Genomic DNA, 20,149 nt, shown 5'->3' with positions numbered 1-20,149 from the left:
CGGTCTGCTAATTTCTGTGCTAAAGCGATCAGTGACTTGAGATAACTTAATTAGTTAATCCATGGTGTGTTTTTCGCACTTTTAAATAGGATGTTGGGCAAGCTAATATCCATGACGCACTTGAAAGCCGAAATCCATCACAAATGTTCAATAGCATCAAGCTTTCTCCAACTTAACATCCTTTACAACTAGAAAACATCTATTACAGTTTCGATTAACCTGACTTCGTTCTGAATTACCCCTTGAATATGCAACAAATACTAATCTCAAAAGGCTTATGTAAGCAAGAGGAAAACAGAAAATATCCGGTTAATAAGAAAGAGGAAAGACATTTCAAAAGGTTTAAATTAGTTAGGAATAGCAAGGCAGATGAATTTTCTTTTTTTTTTATCTAAACAGAAGTTGAAAATGAAAGAAAATTTCCAGTCGATCCATAACTTCCCTGGTAGTCACCCTAAACCACTAAGGATTTTCTAAAACAGATACAGGCAAACATTTCGATTCAGTTGTTTCAACAAAAGATAATTCCACTGAATAGAACTTGAGAAAACCATACCTGTAGGGGTATGTAAACTGAAGAAACAACATCAAGTTTCAGCACTTCCACAATTGAGATGCCAACTTCTCTGAGCAGCTACAGCATGATAATTACATTAATAAAAGAGGATAATAAACAATACAAGCACATCTTTGAACTTACATAAATCTCACTGAATTCCAACTGAACATCAAGTCTCACACTTTCCCCAAGCTCTTCAACAGATTTAGATGTTATGCATTTCAGTTGAATTCCCATTATGTTATTCTCAACCACCAAACCATAACCACGGTGAATAAACTTTACATCAAGTTTTGGCAAGGTAAAGCCAACCTGTTGAAGAAATATCACAGACACGTCAATGTTAATCAGTGAAAATAGCCAAAGTCAACACCCACTTTAACGAGGCAAAAAAAGAATAGAAGCGGCCAATTGTAAACACCACATTGTGATATCTACACAAGAATGTCCTTTTCTTATAAAGGGGAAAAGTATTTATTTGATGTAACTATAAATTTTTAATTCATACAAAACTATAAGAGGATTGATGTATTGAAACCAAGGTCTTTGAAGACAACATTCAAGCAACAATAAAAATTAAAAACCATGTTTGGGATAATTGAACCTCTCTTTTCTAGTTACCATGCATTTCTCTCATTCATTCGCCACACTCTGGATAACAATCAATCGTGATAATTGACCAAAACTTCTGCCTCTCTCAAAGCCAACCACTGCATCCACAATAGAGGTCCACCTTACAAAGTCCAGGATCTGCGATCTGGCACAAATTATTTTAGTATCAACCTTTTTCATTCCTAAATCAACCCCACAACTTGCATCCACGATGGAGAATATGTAACATAGTTTGTGATCCTGTTCTATACTCCTGGCGGTTAAATGATTCATGTCACAATCATCAAGTTTTAATATATCTCAGACCAATGTTCATGTCAGTATAAACATCAAACCAGATACTCCGAAATCTTCTTTTATTCCTTTTGCTTTGTAGTTTTTGACAGTAAACTCTTCAAAGCCACCAAACACAGATAAAATATCATGTCCCTCAACACTGTTCGAACGGTTTAATTATTAAATATATCCAACTTCAGCTTCTCTGTTTTCTCATGAGATTCCGTCATTTAATACTGGAAACAAACAATGATACTCTGATGCACAAAATCAGATTGGCGGTTCCTATTACCAGCAAAGGTTATTGACTTAAAAAAAAAAAAAAAACATCCTTTTCGTCTTCAGAATCTTTGTCACATCATCATTTCAGAATTAATAAGGAAAAGGATTATCTGGCAACGTTTTAGATTTGTGATCTTTTTCATGATTCTGCTGGACATACCATAACTTTAAAATTTCTTTGGATCAATACAAACCCATAGATTAGATCAAACTGATTAAGTAATTAATCCAAATTTGAATCCCGGTGCTAAACTTTTTCCTCGTTGCAGAAATATTTTAAATCTGTGTAACCTATCCTAAATTATTGAGTTTTCAAACTGTTTTTCCTGAATTTCAATTCCTGCTAAGGGTAAGCGCAGTCCCATCTCTTTTTTCCCTTTCTCTTTCCTATGTTTCTCCCAAAATGCAAGATCGCTAATTTAATTTCCATTCTATATCCCTTACGTTTTATCACTAACAAAAAATCAACCAAAATTAACTCCAACAAAGAACTACTTTTATCGAGACAATTTTAATAGCATCATTTCTAGAAATTCCAGTTCAAAGATTAACAGACGTATGCTTCAAACATATTTGAAATTCAGGTTTAGTTCCATCCAAAACATTCCAGAATAATACACCAAGTCACAGCACAAGTTTATGCTATCAATTTCATTCAAAACCCACAACAGAACAGGATTGTTCAAACTGTCCTATATGCACAGTACAGAATGCAACATCATTTGGCAAACTAATAAACTTAACTAAGAAAAATATAAATATAGTGGCTAAAGGAACAACAGAAATCGAAAATTAAGTGGCTGAAGGAAGGGGATTGTAACACGAAATTTTTCCATTCGCTACTCAGTCAGAGGAGGAGTAGGTCAAGGATCGAGAAGCTGGAATTGGAGGACGGGAATCTCTGTACGGACAGCGAGCTTATTAAGGATCAGTTGATTGAATTCTATCGCAAGTTGTTCTGTAAATCTGGAAATCAGAGTTATGGCATAGAAGGTGTGGAGTGGAGCCCAATTAATCGTGACGAAATGCTACAGCTTGAGCAGCCGTTTTCGGAACAAGAAATCAAAAAGGCAGTGTTTGATTGTGACGGATCGAAATCTCCAGGCGCTGATGGTTTTTCACTCGAGGTTTACAAGGAGTGTTGGCATGTGATCAAAAGCGATTTAGTGAAGGTTTTTGATGAGTTTCATGAGAAAGGTATTATTAACGGAGTGACAAACGAAACTTATATTTGTTTGATTCCAAAAAAGAAAGATTCTTGTCGAATCAAGGATTTCAGACCTATCAGCTTAGTAACAAGTTTGTACAAGATAATGGCCAAAGTGCTGGCTCTGCGTCTGAAGAAAGTGATGAACACAACTATAGCAGATTCACAAAGAGCTTTCATCGAAGGACGCCAGATCCTCGACTGCTGCCTCACAGCAAATGAGATGGTAGAAGAATTCAGATTGAAGAAGAAGAAAGGGTGGGTTTTTAAGGCAGATTTCGAGAAAGCATACGACAATGTGGATTGGCAATTTTTAGATTTTGTGCTCATGAAGAAGGGATTTGGTGATAGATGGAGAAAATGGATTAAGGGCTGCCTCAACAATGTTAAATACTCGATCATGATTAATGGCAGGTCTTGTGGCAAAATAAGAGGAGAAAAAGGTCTAAGGCGGGGTGATTCTTTATCTCCTTTTCTTTTTAACCTGGTGGCTGACGTTATGGCAAGATTGATGGACAAGAAAAAGTCAATGAACCTTATTCAGGGATGGGAAGTAGGTAGAGAGGGGATCGAGGTTTCACACATACAATTTGCTGACGACTCACTATTTTTTGTGAAGGACGAAGGACATTTGAGATTTCTGAAGGACATGCTGCTATCATTTTGTGACATGTCGGGTTTAAAAATAAACTTAGAGAAGAGTGCTTTGTTGAGCATTAACTACGAGGCTGAAGTAGAAATGGACATGGCAACTGAGTTTGGTTGTGGGTTGGAGTCTTGGCCCATTCAATACCTCGGGGTTCCTTTGGGAGGAAATCCAGTCAAAGTCTCCTTTTGGGAACCAGTAATGTTTAAATTGACAAAAAAACTAGCAAGTTGGAAGAAAGCTTTCCTATCGAGGGGAGGAAGACTTACGTTGATATCGGCAGTTATGAATGTCATACCGTTGTATTACTTGTCGCTATTTAGAATCCCAAGAAAGGTAGTTGAGTTCATGGAGAAGCTAATGAGGGATTTTTTGTGGGATGGACCGGACGGAGACAAACACAACCACTTGATAGCATGGGATAAGATTAACATCCCGAAAAACAGAGGTGGTTTGGGAATTGGAAACATTCACTTGAGGAATAAAGCTTTGTTGGGTAAATGGTGGTGGCGTTTTTCAAAGGAAGAGAATTCACTGTGGAAGAGAATCGTAGTCAGCAAATACGGGTTGCAAGCAGTGTTCGAAAACTCGGGCTAGGCGGCCGCCTAGGCGCCGGGTGGCCGCACCGAAAACATGCTAATCGAGTCGGCCTAGGCGGCCTTGGCGCCTAGGCGGTCCTAGGCGGCCCTAGGCGGTCCTAGGCGGGGCTAGGCGGAAATAGGGTAGGATTTTCAGATTTTTTTTTTAATTTGGGCTTTTAAATTCAAAACCCAAATTACAAAAAAAAAACTGAAATGTAATTTTTTTGTTGGGCTTAAAGTTTTATAAGCCCTAAACTGATGTACGACAAGAAAATTGATTCGTTGGCTTGCCCTAGATCAAAATTCATCTTTCATTGTCTGCATGATTGAGTAACCAGAGCATCTCCCAAATTATAAGGCTGAAGAATCAAAGCGAATGAAGAAGCCCACATTTTGAGTGCCATATTTGAAGAAAAAATTGGTGTTTGCTCTTTCTTCAAATGCTGAACTCATTTTAAATTTGATATTATTGTCTTGGAGTTATAATATTTCATTTATTAAGTTGAAACCGTGGAATCCGCCTAGTGCCGCCTAGTCCTCGCCTAGGCGCTGGTCTGGCGCCCGACTAGCGCCTAGCGAATTTTAGAACCATGGTTGCAAGAAAATGGTTGGGACGCGGGGCTGGCAAGGAATAACACCTTTCGGAGTCCTTGGAAGTTCATCTCTAGGATTTATCCGGCTTTTATCCAATCTTTGAGGTTAGTGGTCAAGGGGAGAGATAGAATTAGATTTTGGGAGGACTGTTGGGTAGGGCATTCAGCTTTTAAATTCCGTTTTCCTTTGCTTTTTCAGATTTCTAGATCTCACAATAATCCAATATCTCATTTTATTTCTTTAAATCCAGCCTCTTCGTCCAGTTCATTATCTTGGGATCTCCACTTCCGTCGGGATCTTAGGGACGAGGAAATTAGTGACTTAATAATTTTATTGGATATCTTGGGCAGGATTATTATTTCAGAGAGGGGAGAGGACGTCAGGCTTTGGAAGTGGGATGCTTCGGGAGAGTTTTCAGTGATATCTTTCTTTGATTCTTTCTTTCCAGAAGCTCTGTTCCCAAAATTCGATCTGTTTCGAACCATTTGGAAAGCGCCAATTCCTTCTAAGGTAAAGGTATTCTCATGGACAGCAGTGTTGGGTAGGTTGCCGACTTGTGATTTGATCCAAAAGAGGTCTCCGAAATGTCTTTTAAATCCTAATTGGTGTGTGCTGTGCAAGAAAGGGGGAGAGAGTATAGATCATCTACTGGTGCATTGTCCATTCACGAGTACCTTATGGTGGTCAGTGCTAAAGGATCTGGGATTGTTGTGGGTGACTTCAAAGACAACGAAGGATTTGTACGCAGCAGATTTGGGATGTTCATTGGGCAAAAGAGGGAAAACTCTATGGGAACTTACAATACATTGTGTTTGTTGGAATGTATGGCTGGAAAGAAATCGAAGAATCTTCGAAGACGTAGAAGACTCGATTGAAGAGATTTGGGATAAGATCAAACTGAGAGTAGCAGTGTGGTTACATAGTTTAAATGATTTCCAAGCTTTTGCGATTTCAGATTTGTATAGGGGTTGGAGTCTGGTTTTGAATTAGCATAATCTTCATATTAGACCCCTAGACTAACTCGTGGACCTCTGGTCCACATTTGTATGTAACTTTTAACATTTTTACCTATTAATAACATGACATTTGTTTCTGATCAAAAAAAAAAAAGTTGTCGTAATATCATCGTCCTCCAAATACAGTGATGCATTCAATCTACCAAATGATAGGTATGTCATATTAGTAGACATTGCTAAGTAAGGAGACTATGAACAGAAAATTACTCAACCTTTTCTGGAAATACAGAATTGTATTTGGATATAGCATACAATGCATTAGTTCCCCTTGGTTTTTTTGCATGCACAGATTCTTTTTTTTCTGAGGAAACTTCTGCAGAAGGCTGAGAACTGGCGTCAGACAGATCCTTCTCCTTAAGCAGCAGATCCTCACATAGATTTATGCGGACTTCTCCACAGGTAGTATCCAAATTTTTAACAACTACACCTGCTTCCCTGCATCAACAGTTATAAAGCTCATTAAACACCTTCACAAACCACTTCATATTGAGATTTAGAGAAATCATTGGGGATGAATGGAGCACCACGGTAATAATATTTTTATCTCACTAACTGAGCAATCCATGGCTTAATAAATATCTGCAAACCGGTTATTTTGAAGTAGAAATTCCTAAAAAAATAAAAGCCTAAGAAATAATTTCCATTTTCCATTACATAAGCTTCTAAGCCAACAATTTCTGAAAACCAATATTTCCATCATATATCTAATTTCATAAAAAACTAAAGAAAATTAATGGAGAGCAGAAATGAACTAAGACTTACCTATTATGGCCAAACTCACACAAGAGAGAGAATTCTTCACAGCTAAAAGGAGGACAGGTGTTGTCTATAAACTGGTTAGTGGTGATGGATCCATCAGAGATTATTGACTGATTGGATGTCACTCGTGATTGGCTTAAGTGAACATTAATGGGAACAAGCTGCAGCTTTACAAACAAGCCTCCCTCTGTTCCACCATCTTTAGATATGTCTACCCTCAGTTCTTTGACATCCAAGGAAGCTTTAGATGTCTGAGGCATTAAAATACAGAATTCAATATCAACTTACAATGTAAAGATCCTTGAAATGTGTTTTAGTATATATCATGATAATAATGGAGATCCTGATCGTGAGAAGAAAAAAAGTGAATTAAGTTGTAAATGATCTATGAGTGTAATAAAATTTGGAAGCTTTTCCCTTGAGTACATAACACCACACTTTATTTCTTCTTCATTTTTCTGAAATGGGAACTTAATAGATATAACTATCCCCCTTTTCCCTAGTTTTATTCCGTGCCTGCAATAATAGAGATATAAGTTATGGAAAACTGTAATATATCGATAGAAACTTAGTTTCTTTCTCCTCCATTCTTCGTCTGTCTTAGTTGTATCCATCATAAATTTAGTGCTATGGGCTATGGCCATATGACCTCGTCATAACTACCCATTTCATTCCCATGTCTCTAATTTTAGGGGTTCATAACATATCACCAATCAAATCAAAATTATATCAAGTAATTCAATAAAAAATCTATTGTCTGTCTGCAATAATTTTGTAACCTAAATACATGGTCCTCACAGCCTCTGTATGATTGGAGATAATGTTCAAGGGGAAATTTTTTGGCTGTATTTAAACGGTTTTGGACTTTCAAATTGTTGTGCTTCTTCATATCTAGTTTTCCTGTGAAAGGCTAAATCAAAGGCTTAGTTCTATGATTCCTTTTGGTGAATTCAAGCTTATGTTTTGTAGGAGGTTAATGCAAGAATATTGTCATTGCTAAGTGACTTAAAAGTAAACTTCACTGTGTTATACCTTGAAAAAAAAAAAGTAAAATTTCAATTTGTGCTGCAGCAGTGAGTTCTCACTCAGGAGCTACCGCACATTAATCTATTGACTTTTTTTCTTAAATAACCGCAACTTTATTATTCTTTCCTTCGGTAATTATTTGCCTATAATTTCCCTTTTTTGTGTTCCTACATTGTTTATATAAGATTTTTTTTTTTTGATAAAAAACTATAATATTATTAATAATGTAAAATGATTTGAATACAAACAGTGAACCAGTGGTCCACAAAAGCGTGCTAGTGCCCAACACCAACAAAGTAAGCTATCATTCTAAATCAGAGCTAAACTCCAATCCCTATATAAGATTATCAACAATAAAGGTTGTGATCACTTCATTTGATTACATGTTCTTGCAGATTTATTGTGGCTATCTCTTACAAATCTAAAAGGCATGGATGCGCGGATAAAAGTTTTGCAGCAGTCAACCAACAGACCTCTTTTCATTACAATTATTTATTTAAAACATATAGATATAATTAAATGTAGACAAAAACGCAAATAACTTTCCTATGTCTTCAAATAAGAATTGAACGAGAAATATGTAGCGATATAGGACTAAAGAGGCCAGGAAGAATCGTGGACGTTAACAAGTTCATGTACCTTTAGAACCAAGTCAGTCACAGAAATTGACAAGAATCTTGCCATGTTAGCCACAACCATCCACTTTCCTCTGCCTGCACTTCTAGGTTTTTTTGATCTAGATTTCTGTGTGCTTTTCTTTGAAGACCTTATAACAACTTCTAGATCACATATTAACACCTGCAATTTTGGATCCCTGGAAATAAAACCAACTCCTAGTTTGACCAAAGACTGCCGCAAACTTAGCCTGATTTCTCCTACAGATATGGATTCAATAGCACCCTGTAATCATCAGACCCGTCAGAACATGCAAATAAATTTCAATAATGAACTGCTGCAGTACGAATGAACATTTAATAAAAATGTTTTCATCAAAACAGAAAATCAATAAAATTACCAATGTGACAAATATCGTTTCATCAGTGGCAACTGATATTACATGATCCAACCGATTGCACGAACTCTACGAAGTAGAGACCACTTAAAATGCTTTTCACATTTTCAACTACATGAGCAACACAAAACCAGGAAAAATCCAAAGTTCTCCTCACATAACATTTTTTTCTAAGTTTAAGTGTCCACAAATACTTCGTACATTTAGAGGAGTCAATGCAGCTTTCAATAATACGATTGAATGAATCTTTATTTAGAGATATGTTAGAGAAAGTAATTAAAATAAAAAAATACCTTGTTGAACTTCACAACAACATCTCTCAAACATTTCCATCCACCAACACGAAATCCAACTGATGCTCCCATGACTCGGCTGAGGACCCATGCCAGCAACCTGGAAGCAAACCTGAAACAAGATGCATCACCCAAAGTCAAATGATAGTAAAGCAATCCTTCATTGGCAGACAAACTTGAATATCATGTAGCACATCGAAATAATTAATGAAGAATTGGCATGAATAGTTATAAAATAATTAAATTGTGTTACAAGTAGCAACAAGCCCCTGCACATAGAAAGAACAAAGTCAAAGACACGGAGAACTCATAGACAACGCGTGTTTTGTACAACAAGCAGACATCAGCACACGAGAAGGAAAATAGAACAGTTAGCAACTATTATGTTGCATCACTTCAATATTTAATGCCTATGCAGAGATGGGTCGATAAGCAAGAAATAGCAATGTCACACAAACATAATCAGTCTCTTTCATGTGAAAATTATGATGAACTCAAAAGAAGATTCATGTAGACATCTAGGTTGTGCAAGCTTGCCTTCAATGCAAATTAACTTCCATTATTTTATGCCACCCTCACAGTTTTTCTATCCATCCACCACCAAAAAGCTAAATGTTTTGCAAGAGAAATTTTTTACAACTATTTTTGTGAATGATAAGTTATAATGTATTTAAGTTTGTTCCGAATAAATTTATCTGAATGCCCTGACTTTAGATTTTATCAGTTGTTTAGCACTCCATCACCATACATCGCTGGGTACCATGGTGTAGCAAAGATACCACCACAGTCTATTTTTGAAATCAAACTTGGGAACAGAAAAGTCATCTTACCAATCCATTTCCAACTGTTGGGTAGTAAGATGTGGATGCGTTGACACTCAGTTTGTATTCTGGTGCCCAGAATAAAAACAATGCTAGTTTAAAAGTTCAAGTTGTTGGAAGTATGATGTGCCACGAGGGTCACATTCAAGTACGAACAGCTACATATGGTAAGAACTGAGTATAGTCATCCAGAGGAGGAATCGGCATGGAGGAAGTGGCACGGTCCACCGAAGAACTTCAAATGTCACAAGCAATTTTTTAACAAATTAACGCTTCACTTGGATGCATTATTCACGATAAAACATCTTAACCATCTGATGAGTTATTAAATAAACATTCAGAAGGGCATGATGATCAAAACAAGGAATCAAAATCCCCCCGCAATATTAAACAAAAGGATCACCATTATTAACAAATCAAGAACTCAAGCAAGAGCTATATCGAGCGCATCATAATTTCAACAGAAACACGGGGAAGAGAGTGCACATCACACCACATGCATGAATCCTAAATAAAAACAGGGGCATTACATGAATATAATCCATAGTAAGATGGAAACGATGAGGAATCCAAACAAGAACTTGGCCGGGGAAGCCCCCATTGTAATCCTATCAAAATTTCTCCGATCCGGCACCAATATCTGCTCCACGAGCTGCACGCATTTGGCAAAAAAGCAATTAAAAAACGAATCTTTCGATCAAATTAGATGATTCCATGTAGAGCCCATCACATAAGTGGATGGAGAATCGGGCATTCATTATCCTGGGATATGATCAGACAGAAAGTGAGGAAGAAATGGTCGTAGATGTGAAGGGAGTGTTTGTAGGACAGAGAGAATCGATAATTATAGTAATGGGGGAGATGGGGATGCTTACCCGGCATAATATATATGATTCTTGGTTACAATTTAATTCACACTTTTGGTCCTTGAAATTGAAATAAATAAAATTTCCAGAAATAATATTAAACCTAAATCCAATACATGGATATCTATGTCAATTATATGGTGAAGATTTGCTATTATATTCTCGGATTTTATATTCAAAATAAGAGAGATTTTTGACAAATGAAATTTTCGTATTTTGTTTGTTATGGTGTAAGAATTCCTACAGCATTACTCTTTTTTCAAAAAAAAAAAAAAAAAACATCCTTAACATTGTGATCAAGTTTAAAAGATTTTCTTGTTATTAAAAAGTTAAAAACAAATTAGAAACCATATTATTAGTTTTCTAGTTTATTATTATTCTTTTCTTTTTCTTTTTTCTTTTTTTTGAATCCAACGAAAATACTTTATTGCGCAAAAAAAATATTTCGAGCTACAATATCGCCAATGTGACTCGGTGGACTCGACCGGTTACTTTGATTAGCAAAAAAACAAGATTCTTTTACTAAAGTGTTGGGTCCGAAAATACGATTAATCTTGATTTTGATGATAACAAAATTTGCTATTGTGTTTCTAACATATTTACTAAGTGTGCAGCTCATAGATCACAAATTGGAAGTGTTAAGTTGTTGGAATACAATTTTAGCTCAACTTAGTTTATGTCACAGCTGTTTGTTTTAAACATATCTTATAGCTCGATGATCCAAATGACCATCCGCCAAAAGAGTCTCATAGCCAACGCAAAATTCTACAAGTCGTATCTCATTCCAGGTGGACCAATTCGGATGATATCTAGGCCAAACCATCGTCTCAAGATAGAGTTGGATGAAGTATAGCAGCAAATGGCTTGACGGACCAGCTCTGGTTTAATTGTCATATCTCTCAGCCCCGTTATCCAAATGGAATGATTCAGTATGTGTTGAAAAGATAAGAAAATGATCTACAAATCATATTCACAAGTTGAAGTTTGAATCAGAGCCTAAGTTGCTGTTATATTGAGTGCAATTTGTTGGTTATGTACAAGTTGATGGCAGAACTCAAGTTTATACATAGTATGATATTTTGAGCATATCTCTCTCATACAAACTCAAAGTAGATAGATTATTGATTCCATGAAAAGCTAAGATAAAGGGCTACAACATTTACTTGTATCACTTTGTCCAAAAATCGACGAATCAAGAGATATAATCACTCGATCAAACTATATTCACTCGCCTATTTTGTCCTCGACCGTTTTGGAGCAGGCATGGTATTTCAAGTGTTTTTCTCTCATATGAAATCTAAATTTAGTGTTTCTTGATGCGTTGGAGAACCAAGACAAAGAGATACAACTTTATGTTCATCACTTTTCCCAGAAATCAACGCAACAAGATCTATAACTATAAGCACTCGATTGGTCAACATTCCCTCGACCGTTGGGGTCCTCGACCGGTGAAAAGTCTCCTCGGCTGTTGTTGAGCAGCTCTAGTATTTCGAGCATAAATTTCTCATATAAACTCCTAATTGAGTAATTCTTGATTTCGTTGGAAATCCAAGACAAAGGGCTACAACTTTAATGTTTATTAATTTGCCCAAAAACCAACGTATAAAGAATTGTAAGCACCTGGACAGACAGCATTCACTCACATGTTTTAACTCTCACTCGACCGGTCACCAAGCTTGTCACTTGTTCTCACTCGACCGATCACCAAACTTGTCACCTGCTCTCGTCACTCGACTGCTCCAGATCCAGATCTAGTCAACCGGTCAAAGCTACTGTCCAAAAGCATAAATATGGCCATTGTATTATCAGAAACAATACAAAATCTTTTTCAACGGTCATATTCTTGTGTCTAATGTCCATATCATTCTTGGAGGTTATAAATATAATAAGATGTTAAGGAGAAGAGAGTATGGACAACCAAAAGATTATTCAGCTAAGTTAGAGCTTTTTCACATGACGATGAGGCGTAAAAACATATCCATTCAGCTATATCAAGAGATTGCCCTTGGTGTGAAGAACGCAACAGATCTCTTGAGCTTTCACTGTCAAGTTTTTCACACATCAACTCACTCACACACATTTGTTAGATGATTTGTATAGATTAGTTGAATGAGTGTCTTTGCACAAAGACTTTAAAGAATATGTTATAAGGAATATTGTGGTGTGGAAAGAAAAACAAATTAAGATGTTGTCTCAGATGTTGACAACATTCGACACAACATGCAACAGCTATATTAAAAAGCATGAATAAAATAGCAACAAATAAATAGACACACACGAATGATTAAGTGCAAGTACAAAGTACACATGTAGCACCCGGTATTTTTATACGTAAATTCTCATGCATGATTAGGAAATTAATTATTTAAAATTTAGAAATGTGGGTTAAATGATATTTATGTGTTATTATGTAAATTATGTGCATGGTTTAAAGTTTATTTTAGCATTTAACTAGCAATTATGAATTTTTTAGATTTTTGAGTAAATGATTAATTTTATCGCGTAGACGGGACTGTGGACGGACGAATTATTAGTTTTTCATCCAAAATATTTTATGAGATTTTTAGGAGCCTTAAAATATTATTTTAAGGTATTATTTCATAAAAATTATAGTATTTATTAATATATTTATATATGTGCCCATTTTTACCCAAAATAAGTCATTTTAATGACTTTTAGTAACTTTTAAAAATCCCCTATTATATTATTTCGAGATTTTTATGATATTATCAGATTTAAAATTTTAATTATGAGTTTCAAAATATTATGTTATGGTATATTAAATAATAATTTAATTTTATCCTAAACTACACCCTAAATCTATCCAAAACTCACGCCCTTTTTCCCTAGCCGTCACCCCCATCTCCCAGCCGAGTTCTTCATCCTCCAGAAACCTCCATAGCCGATTTTTTTCAAGGTTTTTTTTTAAAATTAGTTTGAAGATCCGTTCGTCCCGAAGAGCCGTACACGCGATATAGACGTTGTTTCTCGTTTATCTGCAACAAGGCATGTCGAATTCTCTTCTTCAACACCATATAAGTTATATACACGTTTTGTTATGTCAGATTCACCATGTTTTGTACTGCTATCATCGAATTTATGCAAGATTTTGAATGGTATTTTCATAACTCACATTTTGTGGCTTGTCTATGGTGCATCCTCACGTTTTCATAGCATGGGGCGGTTCCGGTCTGCTGGGGGTTGGTTCTTGGGTGCCTTAGGGTCCTTAGGATAGGACTAGATCGGTGGTTAAGGCTAGAATGAGGCTAGGACCGAGCTGCTTCTGTTTGGGGCCAAGGAGAGCGCAGGCTAGGGTTTAAGGGAAGAGGCTTCGGCTGGGGCATGCAGGGTTGGGATCCAGGTAGGGCTGGGGTAGGTTAGGACCTCCCAGACGTGGGCTACGTCTGGGCGGTGGTGCTTCAGCCAGGGGCGGCCGGAGCCGGGCGGCACCAGCCATAGAATGGCTGCAGCTCGCGACCGAGAAGGGGTAGAGGGAGGGGGATCGGGTTTGGGTTTTCTGGCGGGCCGGGTCGAGTCCGTCGGATCATGGGTTAAGTTATATGGGTCCGGGTCCGGGTTATGTTAGTCGGGCTTGGGTATTTTTATTTTTAAGTAATTATTAGTTTAAGTGTATTCTTGGGCCAAAGTAAATATTTGAAATTTTATTGGGCTTTTAATTATTTTTATTAGGCCTTAAAATTAGTTAATTAAGGGAGCCCAATAATTTTCGTGGGCTTGGGAGCCCATGGGAATTATTGGGCCAGTCTGCGAATTTTTGGGCCTGTCAGTGATTACTATTGAACTTGATTAAGCAATTGGGATTAAATATTTTATTTGGGTTCAATTATGTTTAAGTATTTTAATTTAGGCTTTAAATTAAGTTAATGAGCCAGTCTAAAAATTTATGGGCTTAATTTTGAGTGACCAGCAGTCTGGACAATCCCATGAAAAATAACTAAGTCCGGAATATATATTTAATTTATTTTATGCATGAAGTTTATTTTAAGTATAAGTATATTTATTATGAAAATTAATTAAATATATATTACGAACATATTTTAAGTGCATGCAAACATAAAATATTTTATGATGTGTTAATGATTGAGAATTGAGCATGAAAAATATTTTTGATGGAAATTGAAGTGATGTGACAGCACAGAGGTGGTTTATCACAAGCATAGAGGTAGTTTACTACCAGCACTGAGGTAATTTACCACCAACATAGAGGTGATTATTCACCGCCACGTACGTTGGTTCTTTAGACTGATCAGTCGGCACAGTTATTAGTCACATTCATGGATATGAACATAGACCGTTTATGATGATGACATGCTCAATTATGCTATGTATGATTAGTTATGATTTATGTATGGACTGATGATGATAGATGTTTATGATGCATTATTTTTAAGATCATGCATGCATGTTCATGTAAGTTATATGTATTAGTATGATTATGTGCTTGTGTGATTTTTAAAGCTTGTTATTATGAGATAAAACATGTTGGGCCTCTAAACTCACTACGCTTATATGGTGCAGGTGAGTATGATGATAGCACACTAGCTCCGACCGACGGTGAGGGTCTATGAGTTCACTGCAGACGGCGCCCGTGACCGATGCTATTAGTACTTTTATATCATGATAGATTTTAACAGTGTTTTTAAACAAATTTCGCATTTACACATTTTTTGTGGTTGAAAATTATTATTTTTATTATGTATGTATGGTTTACGGATTTTGAGTTGAGATATTATTTTATTATTGCATGATTCGAGAATTTTATTAAATATTTGAACATCATTTATATTAGTTTTTATTAAAAGTTTAATTTTAGTTTTTATACATATATGTATGCGCATATATGTATTATTTGTATTTTTATTAATTATTATTATTTTTTAAAAAAAAAATTTCTAGCATTTTATCAGATCGAGTCGTTTCATTTGGTATCAGAGCACGGTCCTTGGAGGGTGACTAGTCTGCTACGTGAAGCTCAGAAGCCACACTACCCATATGCAAGTTTTAAGCGCTTTAAATATGTTTTATTAGGAGCATGTGTTCATGATTTAAGGTTTTATGTTATGAAAGTTTTAAAATACTTAGTTATGCATTGCGATTTACGTAAAGAATAAGTGGTGATGCATTATGCCTCGGAGAAGAGTAGTTCATAGGTGTGAAATTGGGTAATTTAAGTTTTGGGTGCATCTGCTTGGAAATCTTTTGCGTTCAGAGAGGATTCTGGTTAGAAATAACTCTACCTTTGCGTTGCTAGAATCTGGAGCTACGCATTTGTTTATCTCAAAGGAGTTTATCATGCGGGTAGGTATCACACCCGAGATTGCTACCACAGGTTATGTTATCACTGTTCCATCTGGAAGGATTCTCACTACTAAGAGTGTCATCAGAGGCCTGTAATATGAGTTGCAGGGGCATACAATCAAGGTCGATCTAGTTGTATTGCCTATGACAGACTTTGATCTCATATTGGGCATGGACTGGCTGACAGTCAATGGAGCTTCGGTTGATTTTTGGCGGAGGACAGTATCAGTGAAACCTTATGAGGGTGACCTGTTTATTTTCTTTGCGTCCCACAGCAGTAATGCTTCGCATATCATCTCTTTTGTGCGTGCGAGAAAATTATTGCAACGAGGTTGCCAGAGGTTTCTTGACAGTGTTGTTACAGCGTCAGAACCGGCTAGCAGATCCTTATCAGATATAGAGGTTGTTCGTGACTTTTCGGATGTATTTCCGGATGATGTTGCAGGGATTCCACCAGAGAGAGAGGTGGAGTTCAATATTGAGTTGATATCTGATATTGTACCTATCTCTAAGGCACCGTACCGACTTGCTCCTACCGATATGAAAGAGTTGAAGGAGCAGATTCAGGAGTTATTGGAGAAAGGCTTTATTCGCCCTATCTTTTCTCCTTGGGGAGCGCCAGTATTATTTGTGAAGAAAAAGGATGGTAGCATGAGATTGTGTATTGACTACCGAGAGCTCAACAAGGTTACAATAAAGAATAAGTACCCACTGCCGAGGATAGAGGACTTATTTGATCAGTTGCATGGAGCTTCGGTTTTCTCAAAGATCGATCTGCGATTTGGATATCATCAGTTGCGTATCAGAGATGCAGATGTGTCCAAGACTGCCTTTCGGACACGTTATGGGCATTATGAGTTTCTAGTGATGCCTTTTGGGTCCAGCGGTTTTCAAGGATCTCATGAACCGGGTATTTCAGCCGTATCTCAATCAGTTCATCATAGTATTTATTGATGACATATTGATCTACTCCAGAAGCATTGAGGAGCATAGACAGCACTTGTAGACATCTTTGCAGACTCTGAGAGAGCATCGATTGTATGCAAAGTTCAGCAAGTGTGAGTTTTGGCTTGAGAAAGTGGCATTTCTTGGTCATGTTATTTCTAGAGATGGGATAGCAGTGGATCAGTCTAAGGTTAAGGCAGTGCAAAACTGGGGGATTCCGAAGAATTCATCAGAGATTCGCAGTTTCTTGGGTTTAGCCGGATACTACATGAAGTTTATCAAGGGTTTTTTTTCTATTGCAATGCCCTTGACACTCTTAACCAAGAAGAATGCGAAGTTTGTGTGGAGTCCTGATTGTCAGAGGAGCTTCGATCAGTTGAAGGAGGCACTCGCTTCTGCACCAATGTTAGCGATGTTCGTCGCACACTAGGAGTTGGTGGTGTACACCGATGCGTCTAAGTTGGGTTTAGGCACCGTACTTATGCATTGTGACAGAGTGATTGCTTATGCGTCGAGACAGCTGAAGATTCATGAGCAGAATTATCCGACGCATGATCTGGAGCTTGCATCAGTTGTGTTTGCGTTGAAAATTTGGAGGCACTATCTGTATGGCAAGAAGTGTAAGATTTTTACCGATCACAAGAGTTTCAAGTACTTCTTCACCCAGAAGGAGTTAAACATGAGGCAACGCATATGGTTAGAGCTCGTGAAGGATTATGATTGTGACATTAGCTACCATCCGGGTAAGGCTAATGTAGTGGTCGATGCTTTGAGTCGGAAGACATCAGTAGTATCTTGTTTATCGGTGCAGTTGCCACTTCAGATAGAGATTCAAAGGTTTGAGCTAGAGGTTTACTGGCGGGCACGCACCGAGTTTATCAGCATTGACAATGCAGCCGACTCTTCGAGATCGAATCAGAGATAGACAACCTGCTGATGAGCAGTTACAGCGGATGAGGCAGAAGGATGAGGCTAAGGGCAATCTTCTTTATACTGTCGTAGATGGTATTTTTCAGTACCGAGGTCGGATGTGGGTACCGAACATCGATCAGTTGAGGACAGAGATCCTGACAGAGGCTCACACATCTCCGTACTCCATTCATCCCGAAAGTACAAAGATGTACTGAGATTTGCAGTCTTTGTATTGATTGCCTGGAATGAAGAGAGACATTGGACGATTTGTATCAGAGTGTTCAACTTGTCAGCAAGTCAAAGCAGAGCATCAGCGTCCAACAGGTTTGCTTAGGCCTCTCCCCATTCCGGAATGGAAGTGGGAGAACATCACGATAGATTTTGTGGTAGGTCTTCCGAGGAGTGCCAGAGGTTGTACAGAGATTTGGGTGATTGTAGATCGACTCACAAAATCAGCTCATTTTCTACCGGTGAGAACTACTTTCCCTTTGACTCAGTATGCAAAGCTTTATATCAGAGCAATTTTTAGACTGCATGGCATACCTGTGTCTATTGTGTCAAACAAAGATCCAAGGTTCACGTCTGCATTTTTGAAGAGTCTACACACATCATTGGGGACTAGGCTACTGTTCAGCACCGCTTTTTATCCCCAGACAGATGGTCAGTCTGAGAGGGTGATTCAGGTCCTTGAGGATTTATTGAGGGCTTGTGTCATTGGTTTCCAGTGCTCTTGGGAAACAGAGATTACCGCTAGTGGAGTTCACCTATAACAACAGTTATTAGGCGTCTATAGGTATGACTCCTTATGCGGCTCTTTAAGGGAGGAGATGCAGATCTCCCGTACACTGGGATGAGGTCGGAGAGAGAGTTCTGCTTGGATCCGAGATAGTGCAACAGACTGCAGATGTTGTGACTCAGATTCGTGATCGTATGAGGACTACTCATAGTCGTCAAAAGAGTTATGCTGACACACGACGACAGGATCTTAATTTCGCTGTTGGTGATCATGTGTTTCTGAAAGTGTCACCTATGAAGGGTGTGATGCGCTTTGGTCGGAGAGGCAAGCTCAATCCGAGATACATTGGGTCATTCGAGATTTTGGAGAGGGTTGGCACGTTGGCCTACCATTTGGCGCTATCACCAGAGCTTGCGGCAGTGCACAACGTGTTCCATGTGTCCATGCTTCGGAGATACATCTCGAATCCGTTGCATGTCCTTGATTACGAGCCTCTAAAGTTGACGCTAGATCTAGCTTTCGAGGAGAGACCAGTGCGGATTTTGGCTAGGGAGGAGCGGAGGCTTAGAACACGGGTCATACCAATGGTCAAGGTCCAGTGGCTGAGTCATTTTGAGGAGGAAGCTACTTGGGAGACCGAGGCCGACATGAGGACTTGCTATCCGGAGTTGTTTGGGTAAGTACCTTAAATTTCGTGGAAGAAATTTATTTTAAGGGGGGAGAATTTTAACACGCGGTATTTTTATACGTAAATTCGCATGCATGATTAGGAAAGTAATTATTTAAAATTTAGAAATGTGGGTTAAATGATATTTATGTGTTATTATGTGAATTATGTGCATGATTTAATGTTTATTTTAGCATTTAACCAGCAATTATGAAATTTTTAGAATTTTGAGTAAATGATTAATTTTATCACGTAGACGGGACCGTGGACGGACGAATTATTAGTTTTTCATTCAAAATATTTTATGAGATTTTTAGGAGCCTTAAAATATTATTTTAAGGTATTATTTCATAAAAATTATAGTATTTATTAATATATTTAAATATGTGCCCATTTTTACCCAAAATAAGTCATTTTAATGACTTTTAGTAACTTTTAAAAATCCCCTACTATATTATTTCGGGATTTTCATGATATTATCAGATTTAAAATTTTAATTATGAGTTTCAAAATATTATGTTATGGTATATTAAATAATAATTTAATTTTATCCTAAACTACACCCTAAATCTACCCAAAACTTACGCCCATTTTCCTAACCGTCACCCCCATCTCCCAGCCGAGTTCTTCATCCTCCAGAAACCTCCATAGGCGATTTTTTCAAGGTTTTTTTTAAAATTAGTTTGGAGATCCGTTCGTCTCGGAGAGCCGTACATGCGATATAGGCGTTGTTTCTCGTTTATCTTCTACAAGGCATGTCGAATTCTCTTCTTTAACACCATATAAGCTATATACACGTTTTTTTTATGTCAGATTCACCATGTTTTGTACTGCTATCATCGAATTTATGCAAGATCTTGATTTGTATTTTCATAACTCACGTTTTGTGGCTTGTCTATGGTGCATCCTCACGTTTTCATAGCATGGGGCGGTTCCGGTCTGCTGGGGGCTGGCTCGTGGTTGCCTTAGGGTCCTTAGGGGAGGACTAGATCGGTGTTTAAGGATAGAATGAGGCTTGGA

General features: G+C 37.5%; 1 protein-coding gene across 2 annotated transcripts in view; it reads right to left on the bottom strand.

Moving 5' to 3' along the window:
• LOC140875477 (protein SABRE) overlaps positions 1-10,520 on the bottom strand; it is a 29,932-nt gene extending 19,412 nt beyond the window's left edge. The window contains exons 1-7 of one of the 2 annotated variants that reach the window (XM_073279160.1): positions 10,215-10,520; positions 8,864-8,975; positions 8,198-8,458; positions 6,536-6,783; positions 5,986-6,208; positions 701-871; positions 557-634 (exon numbers count right to left, since the gene is read on the bottom strand). In XM_073279160.1, coding sequence (XP_073135261.1) covers positions 557-634; positions 701-871; positions 5,986-6,208; positions 6,536-6,783; positions 8,198-8,458; positions 8,864-8,975; positions 10,215-10,285 — 1,164 coding nt within the window. In that variant the 5' untranslated portion in view covers positions 10,286-10,520. Of the gene's footprint in view, positions 1-556; positions 635-700; positions 872-5,985; positions 6,209-6,535; positions 6,784-8,197; positions 8,459-8,863; positions 8,976-10,214 lie in introns of those variants that run through there. The other variant, XM_073279161.1, reaches the window with a different exon arrangement.
• Between the last annotated feature and the right edge of the window lie 9,629 nt (positions 10,521-20,149).

Source organism: Henckelia pumila, chromosome 1, assembly GCF_033568475.1.
Source record: "Henckelia pumila isolate YLH828 chromosome 1, ASM3356847v2, whole genome shotgun sequence".
Taxonomy (NCBI): domain Eukaryota; kingdom Viridiplantae; phylum Streptophyta; class Magnoliopsida; order Lamiales; family Gesneriaceae; genus Henckelia; species Henckelia pumila.
Note: the sequence above shows the minus strand (reverse complement) of the source record. Positions and strands in the feature narration are given on the sequence as shown.